The 16,392-nt window shown below is 37.1% G+C and overlaps 2 protein-coding genes across 4 annotated transcripts in view; one reads left to right on the top strand and one right to left on the bottom strand.

Moving 5' to 3' along the window:
• LOC129488675 (putative membrane-spanning 4-domains subfamily A member 4E) overlaps positions 1-16,392 on the top strand; it is a 132,892-nt gene that overhangs the window by 27,146 nt on the left and 89,354 nt on the right. The window lies entirely within an intron of this gene.
• The window catches only part of MS4A4A (membrane spanning 4-domains A4A), a 28,237-nt gene continuing 17,515 nt past the window's right edge, over positions 5,671-16,392 (bottom strand). Inside the window, exons 4-7 of one of the 3 annotated variants that reach the window (XM_055274033.2) lie at positions 13,612-13,668; positions 11,939-12,097; positions 8,427-8,528; positions 5,671-6,532 (exon numbers count right to left, since the gene is read on the bottom strand). In XM_055274033.2, the coding sequence (XP_055130008.1) occupies positions 6,461-6,532; positions 8,427-8,528; positions 11,939-12,097; positions 13,612-13,668 (390 nt within the window). In that variant the 3' untranslated portion in view covers positions 5,671-6,460. The remainder of the gene's footprint in view (positions 6,533-8,426; positions 8,529-11,938; positions 12,098-13,611; positions 13,669-16,392) is intronic. The other 2 variants (XM_055274073.1, XM_055274132.2) reach the window with 2 other exon arrangements.

The following is a 16,392-nucleotide window of genomic DNA, read 5'->3' as shown; positions in this document are numbered from 1 at the left end:
GTGAAACCCCATCTCTACTAAAAAAATGCAAAAAATTAGCCTAGCGCAGTGGCACGTGCCTGTAATCCCAGATACCTGGAGGCTGAGGTGAGAGAATCACTTGAACCCAGGAGGTAGGGGTTGTAGTAAGCCGAGATTACACCATTGCGCTACAGCCTGGGTGACAGAGCGAGACTCCATCTCAAAAAAATAAATAAATAAAAATAATAAATAAATAAAGGAAAAGGTATATTCTGTTGATGGATTAGAAAACTCAGTATTGTTAAGTTGGCAATTTTCCCTTATAGACCTATAGACTCAATACCTTCCTAATCAAAACCCAAGAAGGTCTTTTTGGATTGCATAAAGTTGACGAAGTAATTCCAAAATTAACATGAAATAAAGACTTTGACCAAATCAATTTTGTTAATGAAGAAAAATAATGAGACATATGCTACCTGATTTCAAGACCTACCATAAAGCTATCATACATTTTAATGATGAAGATTCATAATAAGATACAAAATGAAGATACAGGAATTTCTAGTCAAGGATTAAGATAAAATGCATCGATTACTTCAGCAGCCACAGCAGTGGCCTTCAGCTCTTTATTTCCTTCCTTCTGGTTTAACTCATGGTTTTATTAAAGATAAAAGTATGTCTCTCTTGAAATCCTTTCCATAGAGTATTGCAAGTTTTATGGGATCAGGACTCAGAATCAGGAAAAATAAGAGTTGTGGAAAATGGCAAATTTTAAAAATAGTTAATTTAAGATAAACTACAGATTTCTAATGGTCATTGGGAACACCCGAGATGATTCTTCCCCAAACTGTTCCATGCTCTATGATCCAATTTACTGAGTAATGTAAGGGTAACACATCACTGTTAGAACTGTTGATTTGCCCCTAACTTTGCATACAGTATTATCATTTTACAACCTCAAATGTAAAGATACCTATTATAACCGTTATAACAATGAGCCCTTTGAGACTTCTCTTACATTTACAAGTGGGTTTAACTTGATTTTATAAATGTAAATTACTTTTAATAGTTGGGTGAATGTTTTCTCAATAGATAGCAGTTTTGCAGCAATGCTGATTATAGTACACTTACCAATTGCTCATTACTGATTGCCCATTTCTTCATCATTGACTGGAAAAATACACAAGCGTCAATATTCTTTAATTATCCTTACTTTTCTTATAATATTTGATATTTAGGACTGGTAGAGAAGAGAAATTAGATTTTAGAGGAGAAAGGGGACAAAAATATATGATAACACAAATTTAACTTAGCGTGAAGCCTTCATTTTGCCTCAGTGAATCTAAGACAAAAAAAAAAAAACAAAAATACTGGATTCAGATCTTTTTTAAAAAATCATTTTTACTCACAAATATCTTGCATCTACCTGAAGAGCTTGGACTACTTATAGTTAGAAGTTATCAATAATATCACCTTATATACTCAAGACCTTATAACTTTTTTTTTCCAATTATTTACAAGGCGAAGTGCGGTCCCAAGATGCTTCCCTCAATAATGAGTTCAACTTTAACCATACCATCCCAACTGTACCAGCCACTACAAAGGCAATTCTTGGCCCAACTTTAACCCAGCAGGGGAGCCACTTGCAATCATTAAGTAGACAGGGAATCAAACTGGGCAACATGGTGAAACGCTGTCTCTACAAAAGATAGAAAAAGTAGCTGGGTGTGGTGGCGCACACCTGTAGTCTCATTTACGTAGGAGGCTGAGGTGGGAGGATGGCTTGAGTCTAGGAGGCAGAGGTTCCAGTGCACTCCAGCCTGTGCAACAGAGCCAGACCCTCTCTCAAAAAAAAAAACTTATGAAACAATAATTATTTTTATTGTAAACGTAGAAAAAGGAGACAAAGTCTCATGGACATTTTCCTACTGCTTTCTAATCACATATAGATAAAACCAAGAATAACCAAATGAAGAATAAATTTCAAATCACATGACATGAAACAAGTGCAGGTAGTCTTGTCTAAAAGTTGGAATCATAATATCTTGCACTAATAGCACAAAATATTTGCATGAACTTTTTACAACTAAAAATGCACTAACCTTAGGTTGCTTATATAAGTGTTAAACTTAAAAAAATTATGTATGCACTAATTATCACCAAGAGAAGGCACTCTCTGACCATTTTAAACAATCTCAAAGCAATATATCAGGATATAAGTCAGGATATTTTAAAAATCCAAGAAACAACAAAGAATCAGGTGATGTAAGGACTATGTAGGATTTATATGAGCTTTGGCTTTTATTCTGAATTAGAGAGGATGCCATTGAAGGATTTTGTCCAGTTATTGCACTATCTGAATAAATCTCTTTCCTTGTCTTTATGTATTTAAAACCCCAGGGGTTGGGCCAACTCCAGGTAAAACTTGACTTGGAGACTCAAAAGAATTACATTAGGGTCTGACCTTTCACTTGGCACTTCTCAGTTCTGCTTTTGTCTGTGAGCATCTGTCTGTCACGGGGCTGCTGATGGCAGCAAACTTACCTCCTCACAGCTCCAAACCCAACAGGAAAGAGGAAAGATGGGGAGACCATTTCTTGGTCAGTGAAGTGAAAATGATGAGATTAATTTTGATTGGAAATATGTCAGTCATTCACACAATTGTTTTTTCCTAGGTCACAAGGCTACCAAAGAACTTCACTCTAGCTGAGTTGATGTAATTCTGCCATTTCCCAGATGTAGGACACAGGTCAACTCCTAAAGTTGGGGATTGGGTGAGCTCCACCCTTGTACATAAATTAAGAGTTAGATAATGGTGGTTTTTTGGAGGAAATCAGGCCATCATTGTCAGAACAAATGGGGAATAAGTGCTGAGTACAAAATCTGCCAAATATTAATACAATATTGGAGAAATAAAACAAGTAAGGTATCAGTACATACACAATAATTAAAAGATTGGAATTAGGTACATACATAGACCAATATCTCTTTATGACATGGTAAAATATTAACAGTTGGCTGGGCGCGGTGGCTCACGCCTGTAATCCCAGCACTTTGGGAGGCCGGGGCGGGCAGATCATGAGGTCAGGAGATCGAGACACCATCCTGGCTAACACAGTGAAACCCTCGTCTCTACTAAAAATATAAAAAATCAGCCGGGCGCGGTGGCGAGTGCCTGTAGTCCCAGCTACTTGGGGAGCAGAGGCAGGAGAATGGCGCAAACCCGGGAGGCGGAGCTTGCAGTGAGCTGAGATCGCGCCACTGCACTCCAGCCTGGGCGACAGAACAGGACTCCGTCTCAAAAATAATAAAAATAATAATAATAATAATAACCAAATATTAACAGTTAAAGTCAGTGAGGTGATGATAGGCTCTACATTAAGTACTATAGGCTTAATTGCCAAGAATATGAAAAATAAGTTCAATGTACAATATTAAACAATACTAATAAAAATAAATGCCAGAGACAATATTATTAAGCAAGGGAAGAAAATACAAAATAATATGTTTTAAAGTTGGAATAAGAAAAACTTTTCCAAGCAATTAAAAATATGATGCCATAAATACAACTATGAGATTATGACATTAAAATAAAACATAATTTTATAGCAAGAAACACCAAAAATAAATCTAAATAAAAAAATAAGTGACTGAAAAAAATTTAATTGTGCTATATAGCGTATGGATTATGGGTTAGTATTCCTAATATGAACATATCTATACATAATAAGTAAAAGGGGCCTGGTGTGGTGGCTCATGCCTGTAATCTCATCACTTTGGGAGGCTGAGGTGGGTAGATCACGTAAGGTCAGGAGTTCGAGACCAGCCTGGCTAACACAGTGAAATCCCATCTGTACAAAAAATATAAAAATTACCCCGGCATGGTGGCACATGCCTGTAATCCCAGCTACTTGGCAGGCTGAGGCAGGAGAATCACTTGAACATGGGAGGCGGAAGTTGCAGTGAGCTGAGATCACATCATTGCACTTCAGCCTTGGCAACAAGAGTAAAACTCTGTCAAAAAAAAAAAAAAAAGGAAAAGGAAAATAGCTAAAGAATAGGAACAATTAAAAAACTCACAGAAAATGAAAATGGGAAAACTATGTGCTTTAATTATAAGAAACTCAACTGAAATAGTTTATACCATGATATTTATTAAATATCAGAGTTAGGACAAGTTTCAGGACCTAGTTTCTCATGGCATCAAGGATTCATTTTATTTCCATTTATTGCTATTTCTGCTTATTTGATTTTCTCTTAAAGCTACTTCCTTTATAGACATACTCGTATGCCAGTAATAAAGCAGGCTACATGTATTCTTACTGATGTCCAATAAGAGCTATAGAACACCTACATTGAAATAAAAGCAATAGGCCGGGCACGGTGGCTCATGCCTGTAATCCCAGCACTTTGGAAGGCCGAGGCGGGTGGATCACGAGGTCAGGAGATTGAGACACCATCCTGGCTAACACGGGAAACCCCATCTGTACTAAAAATACAAAAAATTAGCCGGGCATGGTGGCGGGCGCCTGTAGTCCCAGCTACTCGGGAGGCTGAGGCAGGAGAATGGCGTGAACCCGGGAGGCGGAGCTTGCAGTGAGCCGAGATTGCGCCACTGCACTCCAGCCTGGGCGACAGAGCGAGACTCCGTCTCAAAAAAAAAAAAAAAAATTAAAAACAAAAAGAAAGAAAGAAATAAAAGCAATAGTATTAAGTTCTATTTGGTGGTTCTTGCTAATTACCTTCCAACTTTCAACCAAGAAGATAGAATGTCTTAACTGACTTTTTCCACACATTGTCCATCCCTGGAGCTGGAGAAAGTAGACAGGTTAGCACTCATAGAAGGAGGGCCTCACATTCCCATGAAAAGCGTGCATGGAGAAAGGTGGATACAATAGATATGTGAGTGTAGGGCAGAATGAGAAATCTAGAAATACTATATACTGAATTGGAAAATATGAATGTCCATGCAAATTCAATAATTTTAATCTTGTCATAATGGAAATATCACTTCCTCAAAAAAAAACTTTCCTGGGTACATTCTAATGACTCATCTCTCACCACCACTAACAGCAGCCACTCTCTAGCACATTAATTCTTCCAGTTAGCTTCTAACAACATATAAAAAGGTTTTGATTAATTGTTTATACGTTAATCTATGTCCTGTACCATAAAAGTTTTAACCTACAAGAGAAGAAGGATATCTCTTTTATTCACCACTGTTATCTTACATATATAAGATATTATCTCTCTTACCACTGTTTTCTTATATGGTTAAAACAATGTCTGCCTCATTATAGATACTTTACAGGTATATGCGGAATAAAATGATAAATTGATATATATATCTAATACATATCTATTTACATATATACATGTATATATATTAATTAAAACTTTTGTGGCTCCATATGTACCAGAGTCCTGGTTTTTCTACCTTTGTTATCCCAAGTAATTATCATAGGTGTATGGGCCAGACAATATTATTACTACCATCCTGAAAAGAAATATGAAGCACAGAGAAATTTTGTGGCATCTTCATAGCTACATAAGTAGTAAACAACAAAGATGGGATAGCAAGATGAAAACCCAGGGTTGTCTGTTTAGAAAGCCCACGTTATTTACCACCATACTGTATTTTTGACATCAACACTTGGTCTCTTTCCACCATATTGCATCTGAAAAGGAAGTAGGTAGCACATGAAAGTATTGCTTCTAATTTGATTTATTTTTGCTCTGCAATAAAAACAAATGTATTTAACAAATACCATATGTTGCACATTTCCATATATGATTAAGATATAATTATGCCCAGTAGAAGGTGGGAGAAGGGAAAGGAAGAAGATGAAATAGAAAATATAAGTTGAATCTGATGCTTAATATGATTTTTACTCCGTGTATACTTTTACTCAAATGTCAGCTTGTGCACATGCAAGGACGGACTGTGCTATTTCAAGGTACTTTCTATGGGAAAAGCAGGAGAAGGAAAAAGGGAGGGGGAGGTGGCCATGCATCTCCACTTCCTGAAGGAAAAAGCACTTTGGTCCCCATAGGTAGGAGAAAAAAAAGTTAAATAAATGGGAGGGAAGTGTGTGTTTTGCATGGAGGCCTCACTTTAACAGTACCTTTTTTTTGCTCTTCTGCTTCCAAATCTTATTTGCCAATGTAATGCCTTTATATAAAGTTCTTATGATGAATGAAAAACTTTCAAGTGCTGTTACCTCATTAAATGCATTATTTATTAATTTAACTTCTAGTACTCTCAATAAAGAGCCACTGAAATGAGTTATTGAGTTCCAGGGAAAAAAATGAGAACATAATTTTGAATTTATTATCTGTCTATATATACACACACAGTTCATAACTGGATTACATATAATAATGATATCAATATGTCTATCAGTATCGAAGTTGGATTCTGGTAATTTCTCATGTGAGGTTCTTGTGTCTCAGTCAGCATAGATTTCTGGAGCATTTGTCTGTTGATCTTTTGGTGGCCTCAAACCTCATTAAGTGGTGTGGGAGATGCTGCTTCTGCCATGTGAGAATTTGATGGCAGAATTAACACAACCTGTGAAACAATCAGAATGCCATAGGTGAGTGACCCAAATCACCTCAGAGTGCCCCTTTCCTGCCCACATAAAGTCATCGTTATCAGAATTTACTCTTTTCTTCTCTGATTCATTCTCAAGATCATGTATGTGGGGCTTCTCAGTCACTCTCTCCATCAGGCCTGATTTAGGACACAACATTCAGTGATAGCTCTTGACCTGAGCTGCTGATGACCACTGCCCTGGTCTCACAAGTGGATCAATCTTACATGTGGATGACAGTGCACAATACATTGGGTAAACCAAAGTGTTATGAAAAATATGGGGCTCTTCTTCCAAACTAGGTTGTTCATGCTGATGACATCAACATACCCAAATCATGATTTGCTAGTTATGAATAATGTATTGCAAAAACCACGCTGGCCCAGAATAGCAGGGATCATCACGAAACTAAGGAAAGTTCTGGTTATTCTTCCACAAAGTCAGTGTGACATAGGGTTGGTGGAAGAACAGGAAGAGATAGAGACCTAGCTATCATATGCCCCAAAACCACTGCTTTTCTGAATTCACATCAGGAGATTAGGAAACAACATTCCCCAGCTCCTATGCTAAGAGCTGAAGGGAACACAGGCTTAAATATTATGACATGAAAGTCACTAAAGAGTTTACCTCCATGTCCAAATGTTTCACTCAATGAAAATAAAAAGCTTTACTCAATGAAATTATAAAATCATTGGTAATTGCTGAGAATCTCTCCTTTCTCAGGTTTTACAATGCAAAAACCCACTATTAGAGTTAATGTGCTATAGTCAATCTCTCTTCTGTGAGGAAAGGCTGTGGGGGAGTGGGATGAGGTGTTGCCTAGGAATCTCAAAAGAAGACAAAGTTGTGCAAAATGATGGAGAAGGGCACCAGAAGAACCATCTCATCAAACTATGATTATTTTATTATTTGGCTGTCGGTTTTGTCTGCCTGTGGGCCTTTGGGTAATGAAGCTAATGAGTAGCTGTTGGGGTTTTACTATCCATTTCCTCATTCTGGAACCTTCAACCCTTGGAGGATATCCCTCCCCATTCTTCCTACAGCTTCTTTCTTGGTCTCTTCTTTCCTTCCATTCCCTACTTTCCTCTCTCTGTGTGATATTCTTTGGGTTTAGCTGCTAGGAGCAGCATCAGCTGGAGGTCTCAGGGTAAAAGAGTGGGCAGGTGGGCACAGACTGATAGAGAAGTCTGAGATCATGATATTTCATGGAAATATGCCAGGAAAAGTTGTTGTAATAGGATAATGTAATAAAATAAAATACTTTTTGGGGACCTCTTCATTGTGAATTATCCTCATATCTGGATTCAGAGCTTATGCACTTCGAGGGAGAAAGAAAGGGGGAAAAGAGCTTTTATGTAGCTATTGTGCTAGGCAGAGTTCTAAGGTGACACTCACTGACCCCTTGTGATTCCCTTCTCTGGAGTGTGGATGGAACTTGTGTATAGGATGAGATACAAGTCGTGTGTGTAGGTACTAACTAGTTGACTTTCAGTTTATCAAGAAAGGCATTATTCTGAATGGACCTCATCGGTTCCTGTGAACCCTTTATGAGAGGATTAAAGCATTAGCAACCTGCTGATTTCAGAGATAAAATACACTGTCATGAGTTCTCCAACTGAGAGGAAATGAATTCCACCACATTAGCATGGAAGAGAATCAGAAGCTTCAAGCAAGGCCACAGCCCCAGCCAACTCCCTGATGACAACCTTGTAAGATCCTGAGTCAAGGACCTACTTCAGCTGGGCTCAGACTCTTGAACCATGGAAACTGAGAGATAATGAATGTGTTCTGTGTTGACTCTAAGTGTGTGTAATTGATTACACAGCAATAGAAAACTAATACAGACATCTTCAAATGAAGACCAATACTCACCCCACCAGGGGTACAACAGACCGCTTTACATCCAAAGGCAGAGAGGGACACAGCAATGCAGAATTCCAGCACACTTAAGAGGAGCACCATGCCATCCATACCCTAGGAGAAAACTCATCACAAGGGAATGTGAGAAATGGAGATGACAAGTGAAAACATTTACCAGTAACCACAATGTCATAAGAGAAAAAGCACTGGCTGGGAGTCAGGAAACCTGCCTCCCAGTGGCAGCCATTCCCTTGACCAATTCTTGATCTGCTGAAGTAACTTCTCACTTTTTTCACTGATAAAATAATCACAAACATTTATTCCCTAGTTCAGTACCTCCCAGTGCTATTGTGGGCATGGAAGATGAAAGTGCTTTAAAAAGTTAGGAAGGTAGTATAAAGATAATTGTCATCTTATCCTATTGAGTACTAGAAACTCATATCATTGAGAAAATATTATGATTCCATATCTTAGTGATTGTAAGCAGAGTAATGGTCCCCCAGGGAGGTCTGCATCCTAGTCCCCTAATCCTCAGCTTCTGGGGATTAGAATGCAGACCTCCCTGGAGGACCATTGTTCTTTTTGAACAGCGAAAAGGATTCAATTTGCAGGTGAAATTAAGATTGCTTATTAGCTGATATAAGATAATTTTCCTGGATTATTCAGATGAGTTCAAAATAATGACAGAATCCATCTAAGTGGAAGCAAGAGCCAGAATAGAGTTCAAGAGAGATTTGAAGATGCTGCATTGCTTGATTTGAAGGTAGAGGATGGGATAACAAACCAAGCAACACAGGCAGCCTACAGAAGCCAGAAAAGGCAATAAAACTTATTGTGGCCTAAGCCTTCAGAAAGGAGTAGGGCCTTGCCAACACTCTCATTTTAGCCCAGTGAGACCCACTTTGAACTTCTAACCTCCAGAAATACAAGATAACCAAACTGTGTTGTCTTAAGACACTAAATTTGCAGTAATTTGTTACAGTAACAATAAGAAGCTAATACAACAATGAACATCGAGTAGGTCAGTCTTTAATCCATCTGCCCAGAGCACTGGCTTTAGGTCTAGTCTTCAGCCATAAAATATGGTCAAAATTTGGAGAACATTGGGCAGTACACTTATTTCTATTAATTTTACCCTGGATTGATGCAGGGATTATCTGGTTTAAATATTCTCTCTTTTTCTTTCTATGGTTAGGGATAATCCCTCTGTTGCAGAAGAGCCAATAGACCAAGAGCTCAGGATATGAGTAATGCAGACTTAAGGAGACCTTGAGAATATTTGCATTCATTGCTTATTTATTTTCTTGTGCCTTCAACAGCTGTAGTGGCCTCTGTGTTTCCAACATTGTTGTAGGCACAGAAGATAGAGCAGCAAACAAAACAGACAATTCTCCTGTCTTCAAGGATTTTACCATCTAGAAGGGTAGACTAGAAGATGGCAAGCTTTCTGTAAAGGCCGGATAATGTGCATTTTAGATTTTGCAGACCATAAGATCTGTGTCACACATATTCAAACCTGCTGTTATAACACAAAAGCAGCACTCCACAATATGTAAACAAATGGGCTTCGTTATATTTCAATTAAACTTTATTTATGAAACTTTATTTACAAAAACAGGTACAGGGCTGGGCCTCCAAAAAAAGTAGCATGTACATAGACCTGTGGACTGATTGTGCAGGTGCCCAGGCAAGAATAGAACCATTGCTTCAAATCCCAGAAAGCCCTTATGGAGGTCCCCTGCTATAAGAACAGGCATAAAAGTGTTCACACAATTAACAGGAATTCATCACGGACTCTGGGAAAGGTGATTGAGATGAACACAGGACCAGCTATGTAATTTAGAGTCTCTTGTTTAAAATTTTTAAAAACAATTTTAAGATAGCAACAGCAGAGCATTAGATCAAGCACAGGGCTCTTTAACCGTGAAGTCCTGAGTAACTGCACAGGTCCCTGCCCATGAAATCAGCCCTATCAAGTTGGCCAATTCCAGATTTTGTCTCTATCATTGTGCCCTTAAAATCTACCAATGAAGAGACCTTCGTAAACTAAAAGTAAGGTCCTTCTTCAGGATAACAATAGCAAATAATAGGGGAATTAGAGACAAGAAATTGTAGAAGCTAATCTTCCTTTTGCCAATTTCTAATTGAATGACCTTGAAAGATTTGTCAAATTCTCTATAGAAGCTTTTTCTTATTTTGAGCGAGTGGCAAGAAGTAAAATTGCTTACTATAAAAAGCATTAGAAACCTCAAGGGAAGTAAATTAGTTTAGCAAAGACACCTCAAGGGGTTATTTTGGTGTGATTATCTAGCCCACAAAACTATGTAGAATTAGCTAGGAATGAAGTAAACAGAATGCAACTGATTCTGCCTAGTAAGTTAGGAAGAATATTGGGTTTCCACATTTACATAAGCGAAGGACATGGTAAGGAAGAGAACTAAGCAGCAAGGCGAAAGGCTGAAAGTTCATATAGAGGGAAAGTAACAAAAAATGTGCAGGTGTTGAAAATGACCAATAGGCTTTCTCTTTTTTTTGAAATGGAGTCTCGCTCTGTTGCCCAGGCTGGAGTACAACGTGTCCATCTCGGTTCACTGCAACCTCTGCCTCCCAGGTTCAAGCAATTCTCCTGCCTCAGCCCCCCAAGTAGCTGGGATCACAGGCACGTGCCATCATGCCTGGCTAATTTTTGTATTTTTAGTAGAGATGGGGCTTCATCATGTTGACCAGGCTGGTCTTGAACTCCTGACCTCAGGTGGACCCACCCACCTCAGCTTCCCAAAGTGCTGGGATTACAGACGTGAGCCACTGCGCCCTGCCAGGCTTTTTAATAAGAAAGATTTACTTGTGCATTTTAGTCTGCTGTGATGTGCTGTGAGAACTTTTCCTCCCCACAATTACCCAATGGCCCAAAATGTCAAGAAGTTTTACTACCTACAAAATATTGTGTAGGTGGCATTTTCAGAATAAAGCAATTAGGATGGCATTAAGATAAGAACAATTGGTACAAAAAAGTAGTAAAAGTCATAATGAAGACAGAATTTATCAGGAGCTAGATGTTGAGGATAAAAGTGGTTAACCTTGCAAGAACATCCAAAGATGTTGGAAAGGATACTGAGCTACTCACCACTTGTAAAATACGGTTCAAGACAATTTTATTTCATTATTAGAGAATAGGGACTGACATCAGGGCCACATTTTTAGAGGGGATAACAGTACATACTGCATCAATGTTTTAAAATTAAACAGAAAAATTTATACAAAATACCCAGCACAGTAACTATTAATGAGTAGGTGTTCTATAACTATGAGCTTTCTTCCCATTTTGCCTCATCATATATAGAAGAATAAAGACAGAGATGAGACATGTACCTAACTTCTAAATGAAAGATTATTCTATTTCTCAATCACTCCAACTTCCCAAAGTCATTCATCAGTTAGGGAATATTAATTATTGTCTTTGCCAGAGCCAGCCCTCCCCAAACTTGCTTCTATAATAATATCCCCTGAAAAGAGGCAGTACCAACCATTAAGATGGACACAGTCCCATGACAATTATTTGAGTTGCCATAGTAGTTACAGTAAGGGTGATGGAATGAATAAATCATCAAGCTAAATGTGTTGATTAAGATCCCTGATGCAGCCAGTACAGAGCTGGTGATATTCATTCCTAGACTACCTCGGACCTAGAAAGGAATGAAAATCAATTAAACAATCCAACAACATCCTGAGATATATCTCCATGAATCACTTTACACCCACCATCTCTTTCTTACTGCCATCTACCTTTATCTTGATTATTTCAATAGTCTTCTAACTTGTCTTGTGGTTTCAACTCTAATCTCTTGCCAAAACACAAACATGATCTCATTATTCCCCAGCTTAAATTCTTCAGATGATTCCTGTGGGCACATAAGATAATCTCCAAATCTCTTTAGCAGGGTTTTCAATGTCCTTCACACTTTAGCTGGACAGCCCTGTCTGTGTCCTTCCCTGCCATTCCTTGCTTCTGATGCCTGATTTCTTACCATTTTTCTAAATGCTGTTTGCCTGTCATGCCTCTATACCTTTTGTATATTATCTCTGTCAGCAGTATATTCTTTCCTGTACGTTCTCTTCTCATGGATAAAGGTAAGGAAGCTTTTAATAAGAACGAAAATTGCTGACTGGGCGCAGTGGCTCATCCCTGTAATTCCAGCATTTTGGGAGGCCAAAGGGGGTTGGATAATCTGAGGTCAGGAGTTTGAGACCAGTCTGACCAACATGGAGAAACCCTATCTCTACTAAAAATACAAAAATTAGCCGGGTGTGGTGGCGCATGCCTGTGATCCCAGGTACTCGGGAGGCTAAGGCAGGAGAATCACTTGAACCTGAAAGGCGGAGATTGCGGTGAGCCGAGATGGCGCCATTGCACTCCAGCCTGGGTAATAAGAGCAAAACTCTGTCTCAAAAAACCAAAAACCAAAAACCAAAAACCAAAAACCAAAAAAAAAAAAAAAAAAAAGAACTAAACTTGCACAGCAAAGTGTGAGGAGTATGTGTAATGTGGCTGCAGCCAGAGGGGACACTACGGAGTTGGGTTAGGCCAGATTTGGAAAACCCATATTGATCATGCTCCAGAATTTGATATTTATCTTTTGAACAAAGAAAACTCAAATATGGACTTTAACTAGAAAAAAACATTTATTGAGATACGGACTTTCGCATTGTATTGGCTTTATGAAAGGCATCTTGGCATGAGAATTACATTTTAAATTTGCTTCTTATGTAATAAACTTATTGTGAATTTCTTTTATTGAAAACTCAAAATCCTTTCTGGACACAGTTGGAGTCTACATTATAATCAATGAGTCAGTAAATATTACACAACACCAATGCTTGGTGTCACTGTCATGGGCTGACTCATGCTGCAGGGTTTTGTTGGAGCAGTCCCACTTGATATTTCTTCTCAATAATTCTCTATATCTTCAAAAAGATTCCCTCTGCAAAGGTAAGATTCCCTACCTTGCCAAAATATCCAGTTCCATGTCAGCAATTAGCCTGACTGCAGTTTTTGAAAGACAGATTCTAGTAGGTAAAATGCACAATCGCTCCTGATTTTTTACAAATAAAGAAACAAAACCTGTTTTACACCCTGGCAGAATATATTTTTTATTAATCCTTCCTTTTTTTGATACCAAAAAAAGAAAATATTACTCACCAGGCCTTTTGTAGTTCTAATTCCTGCTGCAATTGACAAGGATCCTGAAATAATAAACTAAAAATGAGAGAAAAAATGAAAGTAAAAAACTTTAAGCCAGTATTGGGAGCCATAACTTACTAAACTTAATTCTAAATTAGATAGATATGTTAATCAGACCAATTATCTTAGAGAAAACCACAAAGGTTTGCACATTATTTTCCCTTTTCCCAGAAAGAACAGAGAAATTATACCAGATAAATCCATGGGCGAATTTGTCAAGTTTTTCAAATAATACCTAACTGAAATGATATTAAAACTGTTCGAGGGCACTAAAAGATATAGTTTCCAAACTCCTAATACAAAGTAATTCTTACATGGTACCAAAATTGATGATGATATTTAAACAAAAAATACACTAAAATTATTCTCATTTAGAATATTTTTAAAGTTATAAGTAAAATAGTAGCAAAAAAATGTAAATTCCCAATTAGATGATGACTAGAATATAGTAGTTCGTTTGATTCCATCAATAAGGCAATTATTTTTCATTTAGCTAAAATAGCTAGTCAAGTTGGTTAGACTGTCTACCTTATAATATTCAATTGTTGGAGTTTTTTATTTGCTTTTCAAATTTGATTTCAGATGATTCAAAAATTATATCATAATATAAAAAATATTGAACTAATAAAAAAGCTCAATAAATTTATTTAACTAACTTCCAAATACCCAGACATAGAGATGATTCCTGAAATCTAAATCGCCACTGGAATAAAACCAGTAGAGGGAATCACCCATCATATGATATAAAATACATCATGAACATTTGGGATGTTCCTTCAGCTCTACAAACATTTTTAAATATTGAAGTATTCTAATTTACACAATTAATGAATTTAAGAAAAACATTACATGCTTATTGCTATTCATGTTTACAGTGTTGACAGGATAGGACATTTAATACAATTCAACATTATTAGTAACTGCAACATTACTGGTAAAATATAAAGAATTATTGTCTGGGCGTGGTTGCACACGCTTGTAATCCCAGCACTTTGGGAGGCTGAGGCGGGTGGATCACGAGGTCAGGAGGTCAAGACCACAGTGAAACCCTGTCTCTACTAAAAATACAAAAAAATTAGCTGGGTGTGGTGGCAGGTGCCTGTAGTTCCAGCTACTTGGGAGGCTGAGGCAGGAGAATGGTGTGAACTCAGGAGGCGGAGGTTGCAGTGAGCTGAGATTGCGCCATTGCACTCCAGCCTGGGTAATAAGAGCGAAACTCTGTCTCAAAAAACCAAATACCAAAAACCAAAAAAAAAAAAAAAAAAAGAATTATAATTTCTGTAACATGATAGAAATCTGTCTCAGTCTAAAAGTCTTTATTATGTTTAATGATAAAAATGTAGGATCATTTCATTAAAGTCAAAATCAAGATAAAGATGCTGACTATCTGGGTATATTTACCAAAATAATTATATAAGAAAAATAGTTGGAACAAGTGGTTTAACTATTCTTATTTAAGTATGAACAATATATATTGCAAACATTCAAGAACATGAACTAAAAATTACCATAAACTATTCTAAAAATTCAATAAGGCACCTTGGAAAAACATTCTATATGGAAATTATATATACACATTACAAGTGTGTATGTATGTCTGTGTATTTGAAGATAGGATTGAATAAGAGGACTTCATTTGCCACAGGAAAAATATGTATGTACTATCTCAGAGGAAGAAACAAGGAATGCGAAACATATACAGAAACAGAACTGAAGAGGCCAAAAATAAGAGGAACTTGTGACTGGTTCTTGGTATTGGTACTTATACTGTATAAGAGAGAAAAAGGAGGCACTTCATCGATGAGGTTTGGAAAAAAAGGTTGAAAGAATAATGGAAGGTAGCCACAGAAAAGAGTTCACCAATTAATTAAAGGCTCATCTAATGGAACACCTACGAGAGTCTCAGTGATGTCTCAGCGGACAAATGGCTCCTGCAGTTCCTGGTAATCTACTGAACATGTGTGGAAGGCTTGCACCATGTAAGCTGGTTTTTAATGTGATCTTGAAAAGGAAACAGAAATAAAAGCAGAAAACTGAGTGATTAGATGTATGCAATTCTGAAAATACATTGACTCTATTTGAATCTTCATTTCTGTACCAAACAGTTGTGATCTTGGGTTAGTTACTTAACCTCTCTTCATCCATAAAATGATTATAATGAAAAATCAGAAGTTTGTGGTGATTGTTTGAAATGAAATTGCACATATAAAGCACTTAGTAGAGTGTCCACATGATAGTAAGAGTTTAATAAGAGCTGTTATTGGCATTAGTGTTTTTGGATATATGAAGTATCGTGCAACTTTCTAGAAGTAAAGCACAGCTTTACTGTTCTTCCAATCTTGCACTTCTGTTGTAAACAGGTGAAGGGGAGCAAAAAGCAACCTCTTCTATAAAACTCTAAACTATCTCATTCTCAGTTTTAGAAATAAATGGAAACCCTGCAATGCTAGAATAGATTCCCTGATTCTAACATAAACCCAACTTATAAATTTTATTTTTCTCTCATCAATGGATAAAACTTGGTATTTTATTCTCAATTTTACTCTCAATTTTCATTAAAACTATCTTGTGTTTTCTCTTGGGAGAAGGTTTTTAAATTTAAATTCCAGTTCTAATTTTAATGTAATATTAATAATAGTTATAATTAATTTAATATTAATTATAATTAGTTATTTTATTGAATTTATGAAACAAAATATATCAAATAACATTTTCATTTTCTAAGGTAACAATTTCCTG

Source organism: Symphalangus syndactylus, chromosome 1 (genome assembly GCF_028878055.3).
Source record: "Symphalangus syndactylus isolate Jambi chromosome 1, NHGRI_mSymSyn1-v2.1_pri, whole genome shotgun sequence".
Classification (NCBI taxonomy): domain Eukaryota; kingdom Metazoa; phylum Chordata; class Mammalia; order Primates; family Hylobatidae; genus Symphalangus; species Symphalangus syndactylus.
The sequence above is the reverse complement of the archived record's forward strand: the minus strand, read 5'-3'. Positions and strand labels throughout refer to the sequence as shown.